Source organism: Meriones unguiculatus, chromosome 2 (genome assembly GCF_030254825.1).
Source record: "Meriones unguiculatus strain TT.TT164.6M chromosome 2, Bangor_MerUng_6.1, whole genome shotgun sequence".
Taxonomy (NCBI): domain Eukaryota; kingdom Metazoa; phylum Chordata; class Mammalia; order Rodentia; family Muridae; genus Meriones; species Meriones unguiculatus.
The window spans coordinates 92,357,794-92,381,754 of NC_083350.1; the positions used below are offsets into that span (position 1 = coordinate 92,357,794).

Consider the following 23,961-nt stretch of genomic DNA (forward strand, 5'->3'; position numbering starts at 1 on the left):
ATTGGTTGTAATGCACAACAGTTGACTATACATGGTGCACAGCTTCTCAAATATAATGAGAAATGCAGTCCTTATCCTCTTCCATTCTCTTAGCAAATGCAATTATTCCACACTATCCAAATTTGTGGATTTCCTTAGTTGGGACATTGAATAGGAACAAGTGCCCAGGAAGTTAATAGTTACTGTTCTAAGACTCAAAGTAAGGCACTTACTCAAAGCACTCAGGACCACCAAGGAAAAAAAAAATGTTAAGACCAGATGTTGGCAGCTGTAGCTTAGTGGCAGAGTGTGTGTTTCACCTTGGTTCAATCACAAGTGTGTACTTGAATATATACATATGTGTGTGACACCCAAGAGAGTGTGGGAGCACATGTTTCATTCAGTGTAGCACAAAATGAGAAGCATCACTGTTCCATCTAAAGAGCAGGAGTTCATTCTAAGCGCAATGGAGAACCTCTGGAACTTTGTCCTGGCAAGTAGCAGTAATGCATGCATCCACCCACCTTCTCAAAACAGGTCTGGAATACATCACAGGCTACGTGATCCTCTACAGATAACTGTCAACTGTGAAGTGGTTGATAACAGGCAAATGGCCAAGTACAGAGTGGTGAGAAGTCAGAAGTGAGATGGACAGCAGCACTACTTGCATTGTGGTGGTGTTTAAAGCCTTGGCCGTAGGTGAGATTGCCACAATGAGGCAACTAAGATGTAGGGAATGATGATGAACTTGGGAAAAGCCAATCACTGGTTGACCGTATCAAGAGTGACTGGGAGAGTAGAGAAGTGGAAAGGCTATGTGGAGTGGGTTGATATGAATAGCCGAGGGCTCAGGACAGATCAGTAAACAAAGTGGTTAGGACATTAGAACCTAAGTTAGGTGTGATTCCTTGAACTCACATAAAATGTGGCAAGTGTGGTGACATGCACTTGTAATCCCAGCACTAGAAAAGTAGGCATGGGACCCCTGCAGCAGCAATCTTAAGTTGGCCCCTTAAATATATACAATAGAAAAGTGTTCTGTAGATATAAGGCCTCAGATTTCACACTTCCATGCGCCTCAGAATAATCCACAAAGGTTGTTAAAGAGACTGAACAAACTGAGATGGCAAAACCTAGACATCCCAATTTCAGTCTTTTAGTTGTTTAAATTGTATTTGTACTTTACCATTGTGTCTACATGCAAATATCATGTCTGTAAATTATCACAAATAATTGGCTACAGAACTTCCTGAACTGCTTTGTAACAACTTTTAGATGATCCTGTCTATAAATTCCCTTTATTTCTGTAGATCTTTATGAAACATTCCACCTTTGCAGATCATAGTCCTTTATTATCAGATTCACGTGTTCTTTCCCATCCCTTTAATACAAAAACAACAACAAAAAAAAACCAAAACAACAACAAAAAAAAAAACAAGAAAAAACCACATTATTTAGGTATTTTCATCTGACATTTCACTAAATACAGTATTCATGTCAACATTATTAGATTCAGTCATTCAAGTGGGCCACACAAATTTATCTTCACTGTGCCAAACCCACTCAGAAAAGGAACTGAACAACAAATGCCTCCAGGTGTATACAACAATAGTTTCTTGAAGTGAACTGGTCCTGTTTAACAGGTCAAATTGCTAGTCTATGTAAATAACCTGGAAGAGAGCTGTATACATCATCAAATGCAAGTTCATTTCAGTTTGAACTCCAGCTAACTGTACATCTGTACAATTCTCTGCTACCATTAAAAGCCCCTCTGAACAACACTGAACTTTAGCATTTAAGACAAATGAGAAAACTTACCAGGTGGCTTTTCTATAGCACAAATTAATTATAGCCATTTTTTTTCTCAAGTGATTTTAAAGACAAGCAAAGTTGAAAATAAATATGCAAGCATATAATAAACTAAGTCTACATTTAGACTAACTCAGGTACAAAGCACAGCAGAGCATTTATGTTAGAAATATAAACCAACAATGAATCAATAACTTCTAAATAGCAGGAAACAAGTTCTTCCATACCATTATTTAGATCACTGAGAATCGGTCTATTAATTTTGCAATTTAAAAAAATACCATTTATTAAAACATTTTACCAGATGTATCAAAAACATCTCTTAAATGATATTGCATGAAATTAATGACCATTTAATTTCTTCCGAATTAAACTCAATGATTCTAAATTTTGTCTGAGCGTAAAGGTCCAAGAACATAGATTTATTTGAAAGTCCTGCCTTTATTTATGAATGCTTTTAAAATTTATATTTTTATCTATTTGTTGGTCCACATTACTAATAGAATACTCTTAAGAGTTACAAACATTTAAAGCTACACATTAGGTTGATCTTCCCATGTTTTCAGGCACACTATATTTTGACTTATGTCGAGACCCCACCCACTTCCTCTCTCTAGGGAGTTCCAAGGGGCAGAATGAATACAGTTTTCTAGTTTTCAGTATAAAGAAAATTAAGGTTTGTTTTCTGGTTTAGATTATAAGATAAATGCCAAATAGATATGTCAGTTATTAAGTTTCCATGAAACAACATTAAAACAAAGAAATGGACTCTTGAGTTCTATTGTATGAGAATGAATGAGCTATGGGGACACATTAAGACATAACACACTTACCATCCATATTAAAAAACCAACTCCCTACCTGAAACTGGCTTGAGAAATGATATATCTATAGCTGCTTTAGAGGATTATAAGAGAACATATTTTAAAAGCATGAATACATTTCTCTGCAAATGCATCTTAAGTGATACAGTACTTGCCTACCATGCATGCAATTCTGGGATCCATCCCCAACATCATGTAAACCAGGCATGGTGCCTGTAATCCCAAAACTTGGGAGATGAAAGCATGAGGATTAGAAGCTCAAGATTATCCTAAGCTTCACATTCAGTTCAAGACCAGCCTGGGCTACAGGAGACCCCATCTCCAAATTAAAAAAAAAAAAAAAAAACCACTTATGCATTTTTTTTTATTCAAAGCAAATGTATGGAGGCAATCTCATTCATTTGAAGAGTCAATCCTCATTTATTTATGGTTGCTTTTATTGTATTTTTTATGGAATTACTACTGATAATTTAAGACATCCTAAAAACAGATAAGTATAAGAACTTAAAAATTAGTATTTGTTCCTTCTCAATACGAAACTTCCCACACAGCTTTTGATCAGCTAAGAAATGTCCCATAGGCACTGTGGGGGTGTGTTAATGATGGGACCATGAATCAAGTACTAAAGCCTACATGTCATGTTAACCACTCACAACAGCTAAAAAGCACTGTCTTACCCACTGACACCAGGAAATGCCTTTACCTTAATACTCCTGAGATTCTTAAGAGGGAGAACTAGTTTTACAACCTTTAAAAGAATTCACTGATAATTATAAGAACTACACATATTTAAGGTATTAGAAAAGATGTTTTCTTTTGTAAGGCATCAATGATTAAACAAATAGAATGCTTATCTAACAAAAAACAATTAACAATATCATAAAACCATTTATCTTCTAAACTTTTGAATTCCTGCTACTTTTCTGCCAGCTTAAATAAGAATGCCTGTTGGCCTAAACCACTATAGTTATAAAAAAACTAAGACATCTGAAACTATTAGGCACATCAAAGGTACAGTTGATGTAGCTCAAGAGTCCCTTTGTAAGGGTCATAGGAGTTAGCTGGCACACTGCACACATGGAACTGTAAAATCATCTAAGTGGAACTTTCACATTTTTAGTCAAACTCAAAGACTTAGAGCAAATATTTAAACATACCATATCTTAAGTTACAACTGAGTGAGTGTAACATTTTACCAGATAAAAAGCTGAACTTAAGGATGAGAAGCCTTCATACACTGTGATAGTATTGGTCTCTTCTTATTTTAAACGTAGCCAGTCACCAATACTTTCAACACAGCAGCGCAGTTAAGCGGTTGACTTGGTTGTAGTCTGTAACTGAGCAGTTCAATGCCACTGGCATCATGAGCTGTGGAGAGCAAGTGTACCTGTCTCTTAATCAGACTTGTCTTTCTTCTTTCCTGATAAGGGCACTTTGTTTACAACAGCAGACCCAACAGCTGTCACACCTCCAGCCACAGCAGACACGCCTCCTTTCACCAGCCCTATTCCCATGGAAGGCACAGTTGTAACAGCTGTTTTGGTCACTTCCAGACTCTTTCCACCAATCCAAGCCACACCACCAATGGTGGCACCAACAGCTCCCTTTGTAACACTGAAGATACCTCCAGTCACACGAGACAACATTCCTGGCTGCTGCTGTGGGTGATCTTTCATTGACCCTAATGAGAGAAAATGGTATGACAGTCAAATACATGTCTTTTAAGAAAAATACAAATTGTTAAGTAACCTTCCTCACAATCAGGAGCTTAATCTGATAAACTCCACTATACCGAGTGAACAGTAAGGAGCTCTTGCCTGAGTACAGCTGCAGAAGTTTTATATCTTGGTCCAGAGCTAAGTCTTTCAAAGCAAGGTCTTATTAATGTTTCCCACACTTTCCTCAAATTCACAACTTTCCTACCTCTGCCTCAAAAATCCTGAGATTATAGGTATGCACCAGCATGCATAGTGTTGTATGGCATTTCCTCAGAAATTAAAATTTTCCATTTTGGAGGGAAGCTGGTGAAGACAGAAATATTTTATTAAAAGTAAATATTTTTATTAAAATATTTTATTTTTATTAAAATTCCATTCTACATAGAAGCTCCTTAAGCTCAGAAAGTAAACAAAAACAGCCTCAGGAAGTTCCTGAAACTGACCAAATTCACTAGTCTCTTCTTTCCCCAACCATATAAAAACTGTAAGGACTGCTAAAAGACATTCAGACAAGCTGAGGTGCCTGGAAGAAGCAGAGACTAGCTGAGCTACCTAAAAGGGTCCCTCTCCAACCTGTTGAGCTGCCTGCAGGCTATAGAGTATAGCATGCTCCACGTTTCCAACTTCCATGAGCTGTCATCCACATTGTGTGGACTTAATTGATGCAGCTGTCTCTGAATCACTTCTACCCCTGTAAGTTACCCAGTTAAACTCAGTGCAAAATCTTATCCATAAAAAGAAATACTTTATAAAAAGAAATATTGTAGAGACTAAACAACTTTATACAATAGAATCCTATTTTTAAAGATGCATTTTAAATGTCTCCCTGACTTACAGTTTTGCTATTAAAATTTTACCCTAAAGGTATGAAAAAAATAAAAATATAAACATGTAGCCTTCAATTTCTAATTCAGGATACAACCAATAATTACCAAAATAATCACCTTCATATAATGTGGTTCTTATGGTACTCTGGAGATCTCCAAGGATTTTGAGGGGAGAAGACTCACAGTAAAAACCTCTTTCAAAATAATACTAAAACTGCACTGCCTTTTTACTTCATTCTCTCACATATCTATAACTGAGAGTTCCAGAAACTAGACGATGTAAAACACAAGCGACTAATTGCAGAAGTAGCTACAACAATGTACTTGTCTTCTATCACTCCAAACAACAGAGATTTAGAAATATATATATATGTATATATATATATATGTAACAAATCTCTCATCTGAAAGTTCAAAAATTGAGCTTTTCTAAGACACAAGGCACAAATTCATCTTAATACATTTTTTTTTCATTGCTTGGAAGCTTTACATTGTAACTGGGAAAATCTTACTGATTATGCATCAGGCAGGAAAGAGCCCCCAGAATTAACTGGAACTACATCGTATTAAAAGGTTATTGCACAGCACAAGAAAACTATCAGAAGAGCAAAAAGCCTACAGAACAGAAGAACATCTTTGCCAGCTATACAACAAACAGAATTAATATCCAGATTAATTCTAACTAATTAATAACTCTCCTCCCTCACAGGGTTTCTCTGTGTATCAGTCCTGCCTGTCCTGGAACTCTCTTTTGTAGACTAGGCTGGCCTCAAACTCACAGATCCACCTGCTTCTGCCTCCGAGTGCTGGGATTAAAAATGTGCACTGCCATGCCCTTTCTTGTGGGGGAGGAGAGGGGTTCTTTTCTTTTCTTTATCCAAGGCAGAGTTTCTGAGACAGCCTTGACTGTCCTGGACTCACTTTGTAGACTAGGCTGGCTTTGAACTTGAGAGAACAAAGAATTAAAAATCAGTGGCTATTATTTTAAAGTTTAAAGCACAAGCCTGAACCAAGGCCAGCCAAATGGAGATATGTCCAGCCTTAATCCCCTGAGGGGAAGTAGTCTTACTGCATTCTTTTCCTGTCTACTAGAGATACAGTTGCTAGGACACCAGCCCATCCCCCTAGGGAGGGACACCAGATCATTAATGGTATAGGGACCTTCCAATCAATTCAAAATGCAACATCCCTTTTGCGTTTCAACCAATATATGCTTGCCATGCAGGACTCCCCCCATGCTTTGGGCACGCTGGGAGGGACCGGAATCTTTAAATCATCCAACTAACCTGAGCACAAGGCTCTTGGCCCTCACTGCTTCAGCGGTGGGGGTGTGATCCCAAGCTGCAGCTTGTAATTATTTGTAATAAAAAGATCCTCATGTGTTTTGCAACGGACTCGACTCCTGGTGGTGGTCTTTTGGGGTATCGCAATTCAGGCACAACAAATTTACAGAGATCTGCCTGCCTCTGCCTCCTGAGTGCTGGGATTACAGGTGTGCACCATTGTGCCCAGCCAGATTTTATTTTCTTGAAGTACAAAAATCACACACACAAAAAAGCACTAGCCAGTCAAAGTGTTTGATATCCTTAGCTGTCTGAAAAAATGCAAAGTAACTGTGAGATACCATCTTACCCAAGTAAGAATTGCTAATGAAAACTACTAAGATCAGATGCAGTGGCACATGTCTTTAATCCCAGCACTCAGGAGGCAGAAGTAGGCAGATCTGTGTAAGAGCTGTTTTTTCTAAATACTTATTTTCCACAGTATCATTAAAGTATTATTATGGCATTTGCAAGCAAAATTGGTTCTATCTGATTTCCCCCATCAACATACCAAGTTTCAAATCACCCAGACAGAAAAACCCTCTCTCTAAACAAACAAAAATTAAAAACTAATAGCAAATGTTGGTGAGGATTTGAGGAAAAAAAAACCTTGTGTACTGCTTGAAGGAATGCAAACCAATACAACCATTATGTATGAAGGCCACTCAAGAAATTAAAAATAGAATTATTGTATGACCCAGCTATGTCATTCCTGGGCACTCGAAGATAGCATACCATAACACAGAAATATTTGCACATCCATGTTCATTGCTACCCTATCTACAACAGCAAAGAAATGGAAACAGCCTAGATGCCCATCAAGAGATGATATTGAAAATGTGGTACATATATAAAATGGAATTATATTTAGCTGTAAAGAAAATTACAAAATGTGCAAGCAAATGAAAGGATTTGTAAAGTATATTAAGTGAGGTAAGCCAAACTCAGAAAGAAATAACTACAAGTTCTCTTTTATATTTGTGTGTATACAAATGGGAGAGTATGCTAATAAAGCCTAAAAAGCTAAAAAAAGAAGATCAAAAGAGGGCAAAAAGAGATGCTATTGTTCTTTTTTCTTTTCTTTTCTTTTTTTTTTTTTTTTTAAGACAGTTTCTCACTACGTATCCCTGGCTATCTTGGAACTCACTATGTAGAACAAGCTGGTCTTGAACTCACAGAGATCTGCCTGCCTCTGCATCCCTCCTGAGTGATAGAATTAAAAGCATACACTACTATCCATGGTTAACCAGTTTTTAGAAAGCAAGACACAGAAATAGAAAACAAATTCAAAATATTTATATTTGTAAATTACATATACCCAGAGTATATTAAAAAAAACAAAACATACAAATTGTTCTAAAAGAAAGAAAGAGAAAGAAAGAAAGAAAGAAAGAAAGAAAGAAGCTAAGCTAATAATTTCAGGTTTGTTTTTTTTTCCCCACTAAACTAAATTCAACCAATTAGATAGTTCCTCATCATCCGTGGGTGGAGTGGGAGAGTCACTAGCTAAGCTATGAGCTGAAACCCTCTGGCTTTCACCTCACAAAGCTAGGATTACATGTGTCAGCCACCATGGCTGACAACTGCATCCATCTTCCTTTAGGCTTACCTGTAAGATTTTTATTGTTATTTTTATATTTTTGGGTTGTTTTATTTATTTTTATATCTTCCCAAAAACTGATCTGTACCTAATGATATAGGAAGAAAATAGACAAGGAAAACAGAACTGGGAAAAAATATAATACCTAGAGTTAGGACATCTAGCCAAAGAATCAACATGCAGTTCCCCAAGGAGGTTATTATTTATATTAAGCTTAGAAAGTAAAAATCCCAAGTAAAATATGACTACAGTCATTTTCTGTACAGGGTTAAGACACTGGAAGAGAGGAGACAAATAGTGTTTCCAAGGCTTTTAGAAGAAAATATGAGTAATTCGTGTCACAATTTCCAAGCTAGAATAGATAAATTTAGAAAGAAAAATTAAGCAGATCCCAAGACCATATATGAATCTAGAGAGCAGTATCAATTATAATGTAATGAACGGTAGGAATTCTTTACATCTCAGATCTTGAATTAGGTGTGTTTGTGTGCAGTACACCAAAAATAAAGTCAATCCTGTGCCTCCTACACTTTTGCAAATAAAAAAGATGTTCTTGCTTTTGAAATGGTCTTAAAATAAGAGTGTGACTAGAAAAGAAACCTTAAATAATGGAAATTATGTCTCTACTCACCAAGGTCTGTATCTTCTTATTAAAGACTCAATTATTTTTGGAACATGTTTGTTGACCAGGTAAAAAGGCTACGATTCTTTATATTTAACTTTTTTTTTTTAGCATAGTCACTACAATATTATATTGTTTTGGTTAACTTTTCTAATTTTACCATTGATTTTGTCATTGCTTTACATTTAACATATAAATAAAAATTTGGCTTATACAAAAGTCAAAGTCATTATTTAAAAATGATCAGAGGAACTGGAAAGCCTTCAGGGGACTCAGTTTTATTCCCAGTAACCTTGTGGTAGGTTCCAACTATCAATAATTCCAACCATCTACAACTCAACCTCCTCTAGCCTCTATGGGCACTGCACTCATGTGGTGCAAAGGTATACATGCAGACAAAACAACCATACACACAATTGCTTAGTTTTCAAATATAGTCATAAAAATACTGCTTCTTTTCTAAAATCATCTATCTCCAAATTTATATTTAGATATGTAGCTTGGACTTGGATATATTCTTATTCCTCCTGCTTTAAATAAAATACTTATGTGCTACAGTGCATCCACTGTTTTACTCACAGACATTCTGGCAATCTTTTCCTCCATATATATGTATATAAATTTAATAATATTTCTTTTGAAGATATAACTATGCTAACACATTCATTTAATGCTTATACAGTTAAATGAAATGTGAATTTTGCCCATGTTTGTATGATGAATCATCTAATCACACTGATAAAGAATGTATGTTGAGTCCAGGAGTACGAGGAGTAATAAGTTGGATAGAATTTGCCAAATAATTTTCCCCACAGATACCATTTGCCGTACACCCCAACCTGCAATGCATCGGGACAACTGACTCTTCTAACTCAGCCAACAATGTACTTTAATGTTTCTGTTTTTATCAATATGATATGTAAGAAGTGACATATCATTCTATGTGACATTCTAAGTGACATTTCTATCATTCTAACAGTTTTCTAAATGTAGCAAATAAGAACCATATAAGGAAAGAATCTTCTCAATGTACAGTTTTAGAAATGTTTCATTATTTAGAAATAGCTCTTAGCCAGGCACAGTAGTGCACGCTTGTAAACCCAGGACTCAGGGAAGCAGAGAGAGGTGGATCTTTGTAAGTTCATAGCCAGCCTGGTCTACAAAGTAAGTCTAGGACAGCCAAAGCTACACAGAGAAACCCTATCTCAAAAAACAAACAAACAAACAAACAAAAAGCTCTTATTTGTCCTCAATTTACAAAACTACTTTTTAGAATACTGAAAGCACTCATTACATGATGTTTAAATGCTGGCTGTGGAGAGAGTTGAATCTTTCTTTGTATTCTCTAAAGGGAAAATTTAGAAAGTAAATGTTAGATTTCATATGGAACTGGAGAACATAGTCATTTCAGATCTAATATTGCTCATAATATAGTGTATATGCTGAATAATAGCAATACTGTTTGACTTATGCTTGTAACATCTGCTTCCATCTTGCAAAGGAAATTAATTGAATATTTTCTTTTAAATTAATTTTTAAATGATCATAGCTTTAATTTACCATTATATTCTTTCCATTCTTAGTATCCAGTACATGCTTACCTTCTGGTGGTTCATCACTAAGGTAAGGTGGAATTTCTTGATTTTTATCTGCCTGATTCATGTTTATCACCTATAAAACAGAACATGTTTCAGAGTAAGACTACCACTTCTCACATGATATATATCAACTTAAGCTATTTTATTTAGATGGAGAAAATTCTTAAGTACCTACCACAAGAGTAACTCATCCTATTTCCTATTTCAAAGTAGAGTTTACAGAAGACTTAAAATTACAGCAAAGTCCAGTATAAATTTTATTGGAAATACTAATGAAGAACAGTGGTAATGGTTCAAGTTTCCCATCAGTGCTTTTACTGTGGAACTTCACCTGAAAACTGATAGAGAAAGAGAGCTGGGCAATAATAAAAATCATGGGAAAATAAGATTCCTTTCTATACAAATAACACGCCTAATCTGAATCACCAAAAGACTTAAATGTCTTTTGTTTTTCTTAGTTATATGACAGAATTGAAAAACCTGTAGAAAAACATGATTAATTCTAAGTAAAGACATGAAAGAAATTTAAGAACTAATAAGCTATGCTAAGATGAAGAAAGTTAGAACTTCCCAATTTCTTTATGATCTGAATATATTTGTTTTTTTAATATAAATATGACTAAGTAAAGGCAGAACAAGATTGGCCTAAAACTGACTTTATGATATACTATCTTACTTGGACAGAAAATTAGGGTTGTGATTCCAGCCATCAAATAAGTGTTTGTCCTATGTTGCTAAGGCCTTAAAGTCAACCAAGTATTTATCCTATGTCTCTGAGGACTCAGTTATTATATCTGTATAAAAACAACAGATTTTAAAAGGATATTGTGAGGAGGCTGAGCAGATGGCTCATTCAAGTGCTTACCACACAAGCATTGAGGACCTGAATTCTGAATCCAAATACCTACTTTAAAGAAAAAAATTAAAATCCAGGTGCTTGTAAAACTAGCACTGCTGAGGAGGCTGAAGATCTATGAGGCTCGCTGGCCAACCAGTCTAACTGAATTACTAAGCTCCAGATTCTGTGAGAGACCATGTCTCAAAAAAAGTAAGATGGAGAACTGACTGAAGAACACACCAAATGTTGACCTCTGGCCTCTACATACATACACATACCTATGCTTATGCACTTGCCATCATAAACATACAAACATGTACACACATAAAATAACTTTAAAAGACATTATGAAAATGCACAATGAACTTTAATACACTAATCAACAAGTAGTGATTTAGCATCAACTTGAATTAAACAATGTTCTAGGTACAAAGGGCAATGAATCCCTGCCCTAGGGCAATAGTCTCATTAGTTGGGGAAGGTAATATATTAACACTATAGTGTATATCAAACAGTGCTAAATGCTATAGAAGTAGAGGAATGGATGAGAAGAGAATGTGGTGTTTCAAACAGATGATCCGTGAAGGCTTCATTTCAGGTGCATCCCAAAAGAGGTAAGGATCAGATATTTAGATGAAGAGTCCTCAAGCAGAACAAACAGCAAGAAAAAAGGCCCTGAGGTAAAAGCTTACCAGGAACAGCAAGAAACAAGAGCTAAAAAAGAATGAAAAGACTACATCAAAGGGCAGTAGATGAAATCACAGAATGTAATCAATCTGGAGCATTCCAGCCCCTGCAGGCAATGGTGGAAATTGGCTTTTAGCAGAGTAAGATGTAAAGGCAATGAAACACACTGAACAGAATAGTGAGGTGTTCTGATTTACATTTTTTAAATAGTAAAACAGGTGCGGTGGCTTAGGCCTGTAATCCTAGCATCAGGAAGTTAAGACTGGAAGACCAGCAATCCTGAGCTACCCAGCTATCTCCTACCTAAAAAAGGATGAAAAAACAATGGTTCTGACTACTACAGAATGAACTAAGAGTAGGAAAGCTCAAACAGTGTCAGAAAGACCTATTACACTGTATTTTAGTAATCCAAGCTGAAGAACAAAAGAAAAATGATGACTTGGGTATGGGTGTTAGATCAGAATGTAAAAAAGAGGTACTTTCAAAGGTAATTTTAACTTCATGCATTACATCCTGCCATGACTTACAACCTAAATTCTAAAACAGACTTCAGTGAGCACTAAAATCCATCAGCATAGACGATGTGATTGATAACTATCTTTTAGTTGCTCTCGTGAAAGTCCTGATTTAAAACAGTTAGTAGCAGCACCTAATCTTGTTTGATTTGTGAATTTAGCACATCGTTCCATATGATTAAATACAATACAGCTACATAATCTTGTACAGAAAAAACCAAGAGTATCAGTTGGTACAGTGCTACAAGATGAAATTCCTGACTAACTTGACTTAATTGGAAAATTCCCTCAAACTAAAAAGCTTACACTTATTTCCTTTTATATCTATACTCATGGTAAGAACATAACAAATTATACAGCATTGTATTCATTAAAATGCCTAAGTTTGAATCCCAACTAATATAAAATATATAGCAAAGGAAACATAACTTTGAGAGATTTAAAATAAAAATTAAGATATTCTGGCCCTAACCCTAAATGATAATATCACTTAACAAATTCTAAAACAAAGCATGCAGAAAATCCTGTAAAAAAAAAAAAAAAGTGTTTCTTCTGTGGGGGAAAATGACTATTTTACAGCCACTTTCTTCCCCCAATCGACTGTTAAATTTTAAGACACTTCTACTTAAATTGTTCATTATATCCCCCTACATAACACACAAATCTACATACATATACTTATATACATAGAAACACATGATCAATTGGCTGACGGTCAACATGATCAACAGACGCTATGATAATCTATACAGAAATTTAAAAAAATTACATGCATAACTACATCTTATTTCATTTTTTCTTTTTAGGCAGAGTCTCCTATGTAGCCAAAACTGACCTAGAACTCAAATCCTGCCTCAATCTCACAAGTGCTGGGATCAGTGGCATAAACCACTACTCCCAGATTCAACGCATGTATTTTAACTGGAATTTAAAAGTATGTCAATGTGATTCCAACTGTATTCATTTCAAAAGTGTCCCTATTTCATAAATCCCTACTAATGGTTTTACATTTTCCTCAGTAGAGATATCCCTTCCCTGCCCACACAAAAAAGACTTTCTCTGGCTGCTCTCCTGGAACTTGCTTTGTAGAACAAGCTGGCCTCAAACTAACAGAGATCAGCCTGCTTCTGCCTCCTGAGCATTAGAATTAAAGGCATGTGCCATCATGCCCAGCTAGGGAACCTGTTTTTTTGTTTTTTTGTTTGTTTGTTTGTTTTTAATGTGTTTCATAGTGTTTCTATATCTGTTTTATATCCAAAATAGAATACCACCACTTATAGACCATAGCTGCTTTATATTAGCCTGAAAAATGGACATTAGTCTAAACAACAGGAATTGACTTCATACTCCTGTGGATAGACAGTGAGGAACCATATGCAGAATAACAATGCCAGATCTGTGTTTTAAGAAACTAGCTAAGCGTTCTTGTCCATAACCAGGTGAGAAGTCTCTGCTACAGGTTTCCAATACCATAACTCTGAGATGCTTTCCTTGCTATAGGGGACTAAATGCCTACAAATCCTTGAACCAAACTAAACCCCTCCTCCCTTTAAAATAAAAAGGAGCCACTGGCTAAAATATTTAGCACATCTAAGAAAATAATAGGAGTGTGAACAGACAGCCTACAGAAAATCTTTGCCAACTATATATAAAACAGAGGATTAACATCTAGAATATATAAATAAAATTAAACACCAAGAGAATACTATAATCAGTAAGTGAGCAAGTGAACTAAACAATAACCAATATATGTATTAAAAAGTACTCAATATCCTTAGTCATCAAGGAAATGGTATCAAAATTACAGATTCCCTATCACCCCAAACAGAATTCCTATCTTCCATAAAATAAAAACAAATGCTGTCAGGATTGGGAGAGACTAATGAGGTTCTTGTATAAATATCTCTTTATAAGATCTCTAGGCGAGCACTCTCTTCTGCTGTGCCTATCATTTTTGCTTTACTCTGATTTCACCATAGCTCTTATTCTCACTTAATATCTATTTTATGTGTAGCCCTATTAGAATGTAAGCTCAATGAGAACAAGGGATTTGGTTTTGTTCACAACTTCATCTTCAGATCCTTAATGTCTAATAAACTCAAATACTTGAATTTTTGTATAAAGCCAATTTGGGTATTAAAACAAGCTTATATTATAGGAAAAATATAGTGGTAGATTTCTAGAATGATCAACTAAGTATGCAGAAATAATAATCATGACAGAGTACATTAGAAAAGAAACAATTTTATCAAAAGATGAGGGACCTTTTGTTCATCAAAAGATGAACAAGTTGTATCTTAGATGCCTTCAGAACATCTACAGAAAGTTGTATAAGATGACGTCAGAAAATCCACAAAAGACATTTTAGGTAATCGTACTTAAAAAGTTGAGACAGTCTGAGACAAGCTGAGGTTTAGACAATGGCTTTAAATGATAACATATGGAGGGTGGGTGATGTGATTGTACTAATGAGTGATGAAAACAGAATTACAACCTCATTAGATTGTATTTAAGAATCAACTGAAAAACAAAATTTAGCAAAACAAACCTTCAAATGAATAATCAGTATTCACTGAATAGTTAGTATAGCTTCAAAGAGAGCAAAAAAGGAATTTATAAAATTCCTAAAGTTTCCTAAAAGTTTAATGCAGGCATTAAAACAACTTAACAGGATCATATATTAGAGGGAAGCACTAATTAATAGAGAGATTAGTATAAAAGACTACTATCAGATGATCTGATTGTTTTTATAATACACTCAAAAACACTGAATCCTAAAGTTTTAACTAAAATTGCAAGTTGAAAGCCAGGTGTCCCCAGTCCTATAATCCCAACATCCTGGAGACCAAAACAGGACTGCCATGAGTTTGAGGTCAGCCTGGCTATACATAGTGAGCTCCAGAACAGCCAGAACTAAAAAATATGACTGTATCTGAAAAGGAAACAAATACATAAAAGTTAACCTTTTGATAAGAAAAAAATTATTTTTATGTGCTTGGCCTATGTGCACAAACATATGTGTGAGCACCATGTGCATGTAGTGCCCATGGAAACCAGAAAAGAGTATCTGATCCCCTAGAACAGGAGTCAGTTGGTTGTGAGCCTCTGTGTGTGCTGGGGGTTGAAGCCCCAGTCCTCTGGAAGAGCAACACTGAGCCATCTCTGTAGCCCCAAAAATTAATTTTTATACAAGCCATCTGTTCTAAACTCATTGAGTCGTTAATTTAAGATACACTTGAACCCTACTAATTACCTGCATCCAGTTATCATTGGACACATAAAGGTACTATTCTAACCTAGAACTTATTTAAGTGAGAATATACTTTTCAAGCAATTGCCATTTTGATCATTCCTAGAAACAAAATGTATTAATATATTATCTGCTTTTTAGGAGCTCATAATGTATATGTTTCTATTTTTAAAAAAAGGCTTTCATAAAGAAGGCAATGATGACAACAGCCTTTAGACTTCATTTTTTTTTAAGAATTTATTTTTATTGTATGTGCATTGGTGTTTTGCCTGCATACATGTCTATGTGAGAGTATCAGATCCTGGAGTTAATAGGTAGGCATACAGGTGCTGGGAATTGAACCCAGGTCCTCTGAAAGAGAAGTCAGTCCTCTTAACCACTGAGCCATCTTTCCAGCCCCCTTAACATATTTTTTAAACATAATCAGTTCAATCTTTTGGTTCTGACAACAACAAACCATTATAATGTCAATTATGAAAGATTTCTTTACTACAGACTGTATAACATGACAGCAAATTCAGCAGCAGTCATTTTAATGGGAAAGGGATAATTCTTATCTAGTACAAAATACTAAAGCAGCTGGCAAATATATTGAACAAATATCAATACCACTATTCCCTAGAGGGTAATTTATTCCAATAATAGAAACAAGTAACCAAACACCTGTCGAGAACCTTTCCGTCTGTTGTATGTGTGAGTTAAGAAAAATAAAGTCATTTATGAAGAAATGCGCTTTGTAGGTTTCAGTAACATTTTATATACAAATTTAACTTTTGGTTCACAAAGAAAACAAGATCTAAAAATTTGTTTTTTAAGCCTCTGGGTATAACCCCTCTAAAGTCAAGTAAAGGTTTATTCCAAAATAGAGTGTGCAATACTTTACCTTCAAAGTCTCTTTAAAACATTTGTTACACAAGTCAGTCTTCTATAGAAGAAAAAGCCCAAGTTAGGCATGGTGGCTCACACCCTTAATCTTGTAAAGCTGCAGCAAGACTGCCTCAAGTTAGGCAAACCTAGCTATACACAGTGAGGTCCAGGTCAGCCTAGGCTGTAGAGTGAGAACCTATCTAGGAAGGAGGGAGGGAATTCTGCATGTGATATATAGAAAGTGGCATATCCTCATCCTTCTTCACTGAGGAGTTTCAAAACTATACATGTACTAACAGGCAAAATAAGACACCACATTGCTGTTTTTATGCTCTGTAGCTAACAATACTGAACACTGCTTGAACACTTTTATAAGGTGGCTCACGCCAACTAACAGCAAATAGACTACAGGAAAGGCACTGGCTTTGGCAAGAAAGAAAAATTGATCAATAAAAGTTTAAAAATCACACACAAGGTGACAAGTAATGCTTAGTGTCAAAATAGAAATTTTAAGTGTTTTCCTTAATAAAATATGAAACAGGATTAAAATATTCTGCCAAACTAGAGAACCAGTACATCGTCACACTTCATTGTTTCACTAGATACTGGCATCCGGACTTTGTGCCTGGTCTTGCTGAGACAATGAATGAACATAGATACAAAGACCCTACTCGTAATTGTATGTAATTCGTCCGATATCATCAGGAAGTAGGAAAGGAACAAAGACTCAAGGACTGAAACAGGAAAGTTAAGGTTTTCCCAAAAGTTTAAAAAAAAAAACAAAAAAACACTTGACTTGTGAATTTATTTGGCTAATGTAAACATCACTTAAACTCTCCTAATGATGTTTTCATTGAACTTGATTTCTAGTGTTAAGTCCTATAACAAAGACCAAAAAAAAAAAAAAAAAAAAAGAAAAGAAAACAGATGTATATGAATGTATTAAGCATTGCTAAAGAAGAATTGGAAACAAGCACTTACCTGTTGGTGTAGTAGCTCTTGAAGGCCAAAACCTAGAAGTTTTAAACACTAACCAATAGCAGATACAAATAACCACAATGTTTTCCTTTTGGATTAGCAGCGTTCACAAGATACAAAAGACACAATCAAATAAAATTTCGCTTCCTACTCTAGGTGTTTCTAGGTCTTCCCAGCAGCCCTTGCTCCCCTCATTGATCCACCTTTAGCCTTTAGATACAAGCTTTTTTTTTTTTTTTTTTTTTTTTTTTTTACATAGCAGAGGAGTGACGTGGCAGGAGGGGCAGAAAGTGACCCTAGAGGCTAGCGCTGGCTTGGGCAGCTCCTCCTTCGTTGTCCACCCAGCACACCCTAGCTCCTGCGGAATTCCAACGTTGAAAGGGTTTAAGAGAGACAATACTATTTTATCCGGAGTGGAAGCTCCGTGGCCAGTCTAGAAGCTGCGTGAGCATGGCAGGTTTGGTTTGGGATTAAGCCTGGGGTAGGCAGTGACTGCAGTAACGGCGGCTCCAGGACTCCCACGGTCGTTCCTAGACACTGCCAGCGCCCCCTTCATTTCCACACCTGCGGGTTTAGAACAGGCGTGGGAGCGGAGTTCCCAATTTGGGAAGAGCAGCGGTAATCTCCGCTTGAGGGCGAGCCCTGTGTGCTTGAACCCACCGGACCGTTTATCAACAGGTCAGAAGTTAAGTGCTGCAGGAAACTGGGCTCCTCCTCGGACCACCGCATCTTCTCCACCTCGCCAGCCGGACACTCGGGCGAAGAGGTCGGACCCTGGCGTCCAGGAGCAAGTGGCCGGACCCCAAACACTGCGTCCGAGAACTCGGGACCCACCGGGGTGACCTAGCCGCACAGCCTCCATCCGCTCCCCAACCAACGACGCCCTGCCCCTCCCCCTTCACGTCAGCGCCCCCCCAAAAAAGGCCAGGCTGGCGCGGCCAGGCCCCGGGGGCGCAAGGTGAGGAGCAGAAGGGCTGACGGAAAGGGCCCAAAGGGCGGCCATCCGGGACGGCGCCCCCTCCCAGCCCCCGACAAGAGACCGATTCACTCACCGCGGGGTCGGGGCCGGGGGCCGAGGGAGCGGTGGCACCGAGGGGGACAGCAGAGGCCGTGACGCGGCCCCGGGGCGGCGGCGCGACCCAGATGCTCTCCCTGGGCTCAGGAGTCAGGAAGACTCTGGGTCCGAGACGGCGGCGGCGGCCTCTGGCTGCGGACGTGGCGCCTGACGCGACCCGCCCCCTCCGCAGCCTGCGGAGCTCCCGCCTCCTCCCGCGCCTCAGGTTCCGACGCGCACGCGCGCTCGTTCCCCCCCCCCCCCCCGCCCCGCGCCCACCGGTCGCTCGGCGCGCGCAGCCCTCCCGGCAGCCCCCAGCCCGCCTGCGCGCCTCTTGGGGTGGGCGCCGCCCCGCCCCTCCGCCCCGGCGCCCAATCAGAGCGAGCGAGGGGTGCAGCCTGAGACGCCTGGGGCCGCGGGCCTCGCCCGACTTTCCAGCCGCCGTGCGGGCTCGAGAGAAGTAACGGTTATGGGGATTTAGAACTTCTCCCCTGAGGAGGGCGGCATGGTCGCCAGTGTCTCCCTCTCCTTCTCCCAGGGGCTTCATCCCTCTTTAGCTGCTGCCCCAAGGGAGTGACGGGCAGGGCCTTCTGTCAGCCGGTCTCCCCAGCACTCCGCGTGGGTTTCACCAAGTGATAGGGTGAGGTGAGGCCTAGCTAACTTGTTGGGGCTTTTTGTTGTTTTGGCTGTACCGTCCCTCTTGCCTGCCCTACGACTGCAATCCTTGGGAGTAAATTCCATCAGGTTCGCCCTCCTCACACAGCGGTGCCCAGGCCTTTCAGGGGGCCTAAAATTTTGATGAGGAAAAAGGTCGGTTCTTCGTTGTGAGAAATGAACTGGAAGTAAGAAAAACTGCGCTTGTGTCACTTCCTAACTAGGGCTTCTTCAGGTCTTCAACCCTCCACGCTCTTTCTGACCCTGGGGAAAGGTCCTGCTGGGGTCCTGGAAGGTAGTAAGCAGCCTAAGAGGATGCTGTTGGCTATGGGATTCTTCAAGTTCAGCCCTGCCTCAACCTTTGGTGGGAAGCCGGACAGGGAGCTTCCAAGAAGCTGGTAATAGCCGCCTATAGGGCTGTTTAGGGGAGCAAATGAGAGAAGTTCCGCACAGGCCGCCTGACTAGATAAATGCTATAAGCTTTTCGTTGACTCATCTTTTAAGATCAAAATGACAATAAATAAACCCTAAACTTTTTGAGAGGATAGGGAGAGGTGGTGGGTGTAAACGGGCATTATAAATCGTACCAAAATACAAGATTTTTCAAGTGGAAACATACACCAGGGTGAGAGTTCAACTTTTTAATTTTTTTTTTTTTAATATGCAGTAGTGTGAAGATGTCAGATCCCTTGGAATTGGAGGTACAGACAGTTGTGAGCTGCCATGTGGGTGCTGGGAATTGAACACGGGTCCTTTGGAAGGGCAGACAGTGCTCTTTACCACTGAGCCATCTCCAGTCCCAAGAGACCTGTTTTTAAGTGAAGTTAATCATTGTGGTGTAAGTGTTGACAGGGCTCAAAGAGGGGTGCTAACAACAAAAAATCCCAAGAGGAAACTAACTTTGCCCCAGTTCTTAAATAAAATGAACTATAGTATGACTTCAGCTTAATCACTACCAAATCAATGAATTTAATCCATTTAGATAACTGTGCTGAAATTATCAGGATAATCTTGTTTTACAGAACACATCACTAGAATTGGATGATTAGGAGTGTCTGAATTTTCACCGAATACTGAGTTCTTAATGGGATTTTAATAGGTGACTTTCAAGATTGAACTCTAGCAAAATTACAATGTACAAAATTATACTTTATAACTTTCTTCCCCAAATTGAAGCGGTTTTACTAATTATTAAGGCCATAAATCAAAGCAATGTTTATTTTAGTTCATAAACCAACAAAAATACTGGGAAGCTTTTGGTTCCTTCTAAAACTACAAATATAGGTAGTCCTGTTTTGGGTTTTTTTTGTTTTTTTCATAAATCTCAAACCAGTCATTTCTTGCTGTCTCAGTTTCCTTACTTATAAAAATGAATACAGGGTTTGGAGAGATGGCTCAGTGGTTAAGAGCATTCACTCCTCTTCCAAAGGTCCTGAGTTCAATTCCTAGCACTCACATGGCAGCTCACAAAAAGTACATGTGTATACATATATCTTTAAAAAGCTGAATACCATCACATTCAGTTCTCACGTACTCTTTAAGATAGTAAGTATGGAGATCTTGATTGAATTGTTTGTTTCTTGATTTCAGATACCTTGATGCAGTCAGAAGGAGCCTCAATGAAATCAGGCCCTATTTATTTTATAGGCCAACCTCCATTGTAGATCTTGATTCTTATTCTGTAATATCTTTATTTCTAGATAGCATTTAGCTAGATAACAGAGTAAGGTAGTTCAAAATGGTAAGACCAGAAAGTAGCAAGCCAGAAGACAGAACTATAAAAGCAAGACATAAATTAGATGCTGATAGCACTGAAGTTGAACAAATGGTCCAACTTTTTGCCCAGTATATGAAACTGTTCCAATTCTTTGCATAAATAAAATTCTTTGTTGGGTTGTCATCATCTTCATAGTGTTTCTGTTGGACTTTATATGACAAATTAATGGAAGGGCAACACATTTTTTATGTTCACTGTGTAATACATTCTTTTGGTATTTTGAAATGAACTGAATGATCTGTAGCTTTGAATAGGTTACCATCCAATGTAAATAATACTTTTCTATTCTCACATTCATACTGGTCTTCTGGCACAATTGCTTGAACTGTTTTTTTTTTTCTTTCCATGACTCACTACTTTTTTAACTTATAATTTATTTGACACAAGCTGTTAGTCTGTGTCATCTCATTTCTTTCAATAATGAGGCAAGCACTATTATATATTCTCTATTCACACAAAGAAACTGAAGCAAAAGTTAGATATTTTAGTCCATCCTCATAACTGGTGAACATAAACTTCTGTAATCCAATTTTGTGACCACAGCCCAAGTTCTTAAACATCATATTCTTGATTGAGATAAACGTTCTTTATATAAGCCAGGCTCACCTTAAACTTACTGTGTACTCCAAGCTGGCCTCAAACTTTTGATCTTTCTAAATTCTACAGTCAAATTTAACCATTATATTCTGACAGAAGAAAGCAGTTCCTGAAATCTAGCAAATGGCTTGGTGCTATCAGGGAAGTTGTAATGTTAGTAGGAACTGGCCTGATAAAAGTAGGCCTTGGTATTTTCCAATTAAGCCAGACAGCATGAGGCAAAGCTATTTCATAATCAGTAATGGTCTAAGCAAAAATAAGACTACTTTCTAGTATTTGAACCTGAACAAAAAGATGAATATAATCCAGGTCACCAAAGAGAATACACAAAGTCAAAATGACAAACTAGTAAATGGGTGTTGCTTCTTCACTGGTTACAGTTTTACTCATTCTAGCTTTTCCTCTTTATAGGTAAAATTTATGAAGATAAATCATACAATCACCCCTGCTTCATCACAAAAGTAAGGCAAGAAGGCTCTCCATCCTTAAACCCTCCATCAAAATATCTAACATAATCCTCAATCTTAATAGCCCTGCCTTACATCCTATTGCTGAGATGCAATGTAATTCAGTGTCTCTCTTATGAGTAATAATCTATCTCAAGCTGTTCAGCTTGCAGGAATTCTTGGTGATCTTTGGCTAAAGTACATCAGCAATTCTTTCTGTGTCATCTGTACCATGTATTTCTATGGAGTGGAAAACATGCTGTTAGGTAGAAGATAGACATGAGTAATGGAGATTGGAAGAGTGGTCCTAGAAGACATCCCAAGACCTCTTTGTGTTTGTACAGCCTGATAAGCTACTACTATAAAACCCCAGCTTCATATCCATCACCCTGCAGACGGCCTTCACTGCTGCATGAACAGGCATCTCCAGGCATCAATTGATAGCTGTTCTCAACTGTATCCAGCCCATCCCTAACACCTCGTGCTCTTTGCACATCCAGTGGGAAGTCACCCAAGCTATAAGGTACCATGTCTGAGAAGTTCCTGTGCCACTATTGCCAGAATTCCTTGCAGGGAAAGAAGTATGTGGAAAAGGATGGACAATGCTGTTGCCTGTCGTGCTTTGATAAACACTGGGCCAATACCTGTGAGGAATGCCGCCAACCAATAAGTGCAGATTCTAAGGAGGTGCATTATAAGAGCGGCTACTGGCACAACACCTGCTTCTGTTGTTACAAGTGCCGTCAACCCTTGGCCACTGAGACCTTTGTGTCCTGGGAAAACAAGATCCTGTGCAACAAGTGTGCCATTCAGGACACCGCCCCCAAGTGCCAAGGGTGCCTCAACAGTATTGTGGCAGGAGACCAGAATGTAGAGTACAACAATACCATCTGGCATAAAAACTGCTTTATCTGCAGCAACTGCAAGCAAGTCATTGGAACCCAAAGCTTCTTCCCTAAAGATGATAAATTCTACTGTGTGACTTGCCATGAGAACATGTTTGCAAAGCGTTGTACAAAATGCAATAAGCCCATCAAAACTGGAGGAATCAGTTACCAGGATCAGCCCTGGCACAGTGAGTGCTTTGTATGTTGTAACTGCTCTAAGGAGCTGAGTGGGCAGCGCTTCACTGTTGTGGACAACCAGTATTACTGTGTGGATTGCTACAAGAACGTTGTGGCCAAGAAGTGCACTGAATGCCGAAATGCCATCACTGGGTTTGGCAAAGGCACCAATATGGTGGCCCATGAAGAACATTACTGGCATGACTACTGCTTCAACTGCAAAAACTGTTCTGTAAATCTGGCCAACAAGCACTTTGTGTATCTTGGTGAGCAGGTGTTTTGTCCTGACTGTGCCAAAAAGAAATAACTTGACAAGGGCTCCTATCCTGTAAAATGGTATTTGAACCATGCTTTGTGTTCTTACTCTCTCTGCCCTGCACCAACCATAGGCTCTCACCTCTATGAAGTTGTTCTTCTGTCTTTTCTTATATTTTACAGTATCACTCAGCTAAGGGCACACTGTGATCATATTAGGATTCAACAACCTTGTAGCATAAATAATTTCTCTGTTGCTACAATGGAAAAACAAAAACTTGGATAGACTCTTCTGCGTGTTTCTTATAGATCAGAAAAGTGCTAACCATGTAGCCACGTGATGTGAGAAACATAGGCAATAAACCCCCACTGTGTAGTCATACAGAATGAAAGAGCTGTAGCAACTGCTCAGACTGCTCACTCTCTTCTGTCAACAGATAATTTTCCAGAATGTATGGTTTAACTTCCTCATCAAAACTTTAGCCTTTCTGTTCTTTTGTGCTTTCATATGACGTGAATTTCCAGAAAATAAACATTTTGAACTTAGTTGTAATTCTCAGCTGACCTTTTCCACATACTAATATTCAATTGGTCCATATGGCTTATTTTCTTCTGCATGTTTCTTATAGACCATAAAAGTGCTAACCATATAGCCACATGATGTAAACAAGAAGCATAGG

At 38.2% G+C, this 23,961-nt stretch overlaps 2 protein-coding genes across 10 annotated transcripts in view; one reads left to right on the top strand and one right to left on the bottom strand.

Annotated features, from left to right (window-relative positions):
- Positions 1 to 23,827, top strand: part of LOC110561957 (four and a half LIM domains protein 1-like) — a 35,311-nt gene extending 11,484 nt beyond the window's left edge. The window contains exons 1-3 of one of the 6 annotated variants that reach the window (XM_060377823.1): positions 17,743 to 17,878; positions 18,113 to 18,392; positions 21,928 to 23,827. In XM_060377823.1, coding sequence (XP_060233806.1) covers positions 22,491 to 23,333 — 843 coding nt within the window. In that variant the 5' untranslated portion in view covers positions 17,743 to 17,878; positions 18,113 to 18,392; positions 21,928 to 22,490 and the 3' untranslated portion in view covers positions 23,334 to 23,827. Of the gene's footprint in view, positions 1 to 10,284; positions 10,325 to 17,742; positions 17,879 to 18,112; positions 18,393 to 18,737; positions 19,331 to 21,927 lie in introns of those variants that run through there. The other 5 variants (XM_060377822.1, XM_060377819.1, XM_060377820.1 and 2 more) reach the window with 5 other exon arrangements.
- On the bottom strand, positions 1,311 to 18,690 carry Tmem263 (transmembrane protein 263). Of its 4 annotated transcripts, none has more exons than XM_060377826.1 (4): positions 18,487 to 18,690; positions 10,475 to 10,637; positions 10,303 to 10,372; positions 1,311 to 4,293 (listed from the first exon to the last, which is right to left on the bottom strand). In XM_060377826.1, the coding sequence occupies exons 3-4, from the start codon at positions 10,361 to 10,363 to the stop codon at positions 4,007 to 4,009; spliced, it is 348 nt and encodes a 115-aa protein (XP_060233809.1). In that variant the 5' UTR covers positions 10,364 to 10,372; positions 10,475 to 10,637; positions 18,487 to 18,690; the 3' UTR covers positions 1,311 to 4,006. The 4 variants fall into 4 exon arrangements, with proteins under 4 accessions (XP_060233809.1, XP_060233810.1, XP_060233808.1 ...); XM_060377827.1 differs by lacking the exon at positions 18,487 to 18,690 and adding an exon at positions 17,438 to 17,725; XM_060377825.1 differs by lacking the exon at positions 10,475 to 10,637 and having other exon boundaries at positions 18,487 to 18,687.
- Positions 23,828 to 23,961: the final 134 nt, after the last annotated feature.

Coding starts and splice junctions, on each gene's coding strand:
- Tmem263 (XM_060377826.1), bottom strand. CDS start 10,363: ATGAATCAGGCAGATAAAAATCAAGAAATTCCACCTTACCTTAGTGAT. Junction 4,294..10,302: donor TAGTGATGAACCACCAGAAG/GTAAGCATGTAC, acceptor TTCTCTCATTAG/GGTCAATGAAAGATCACCCA.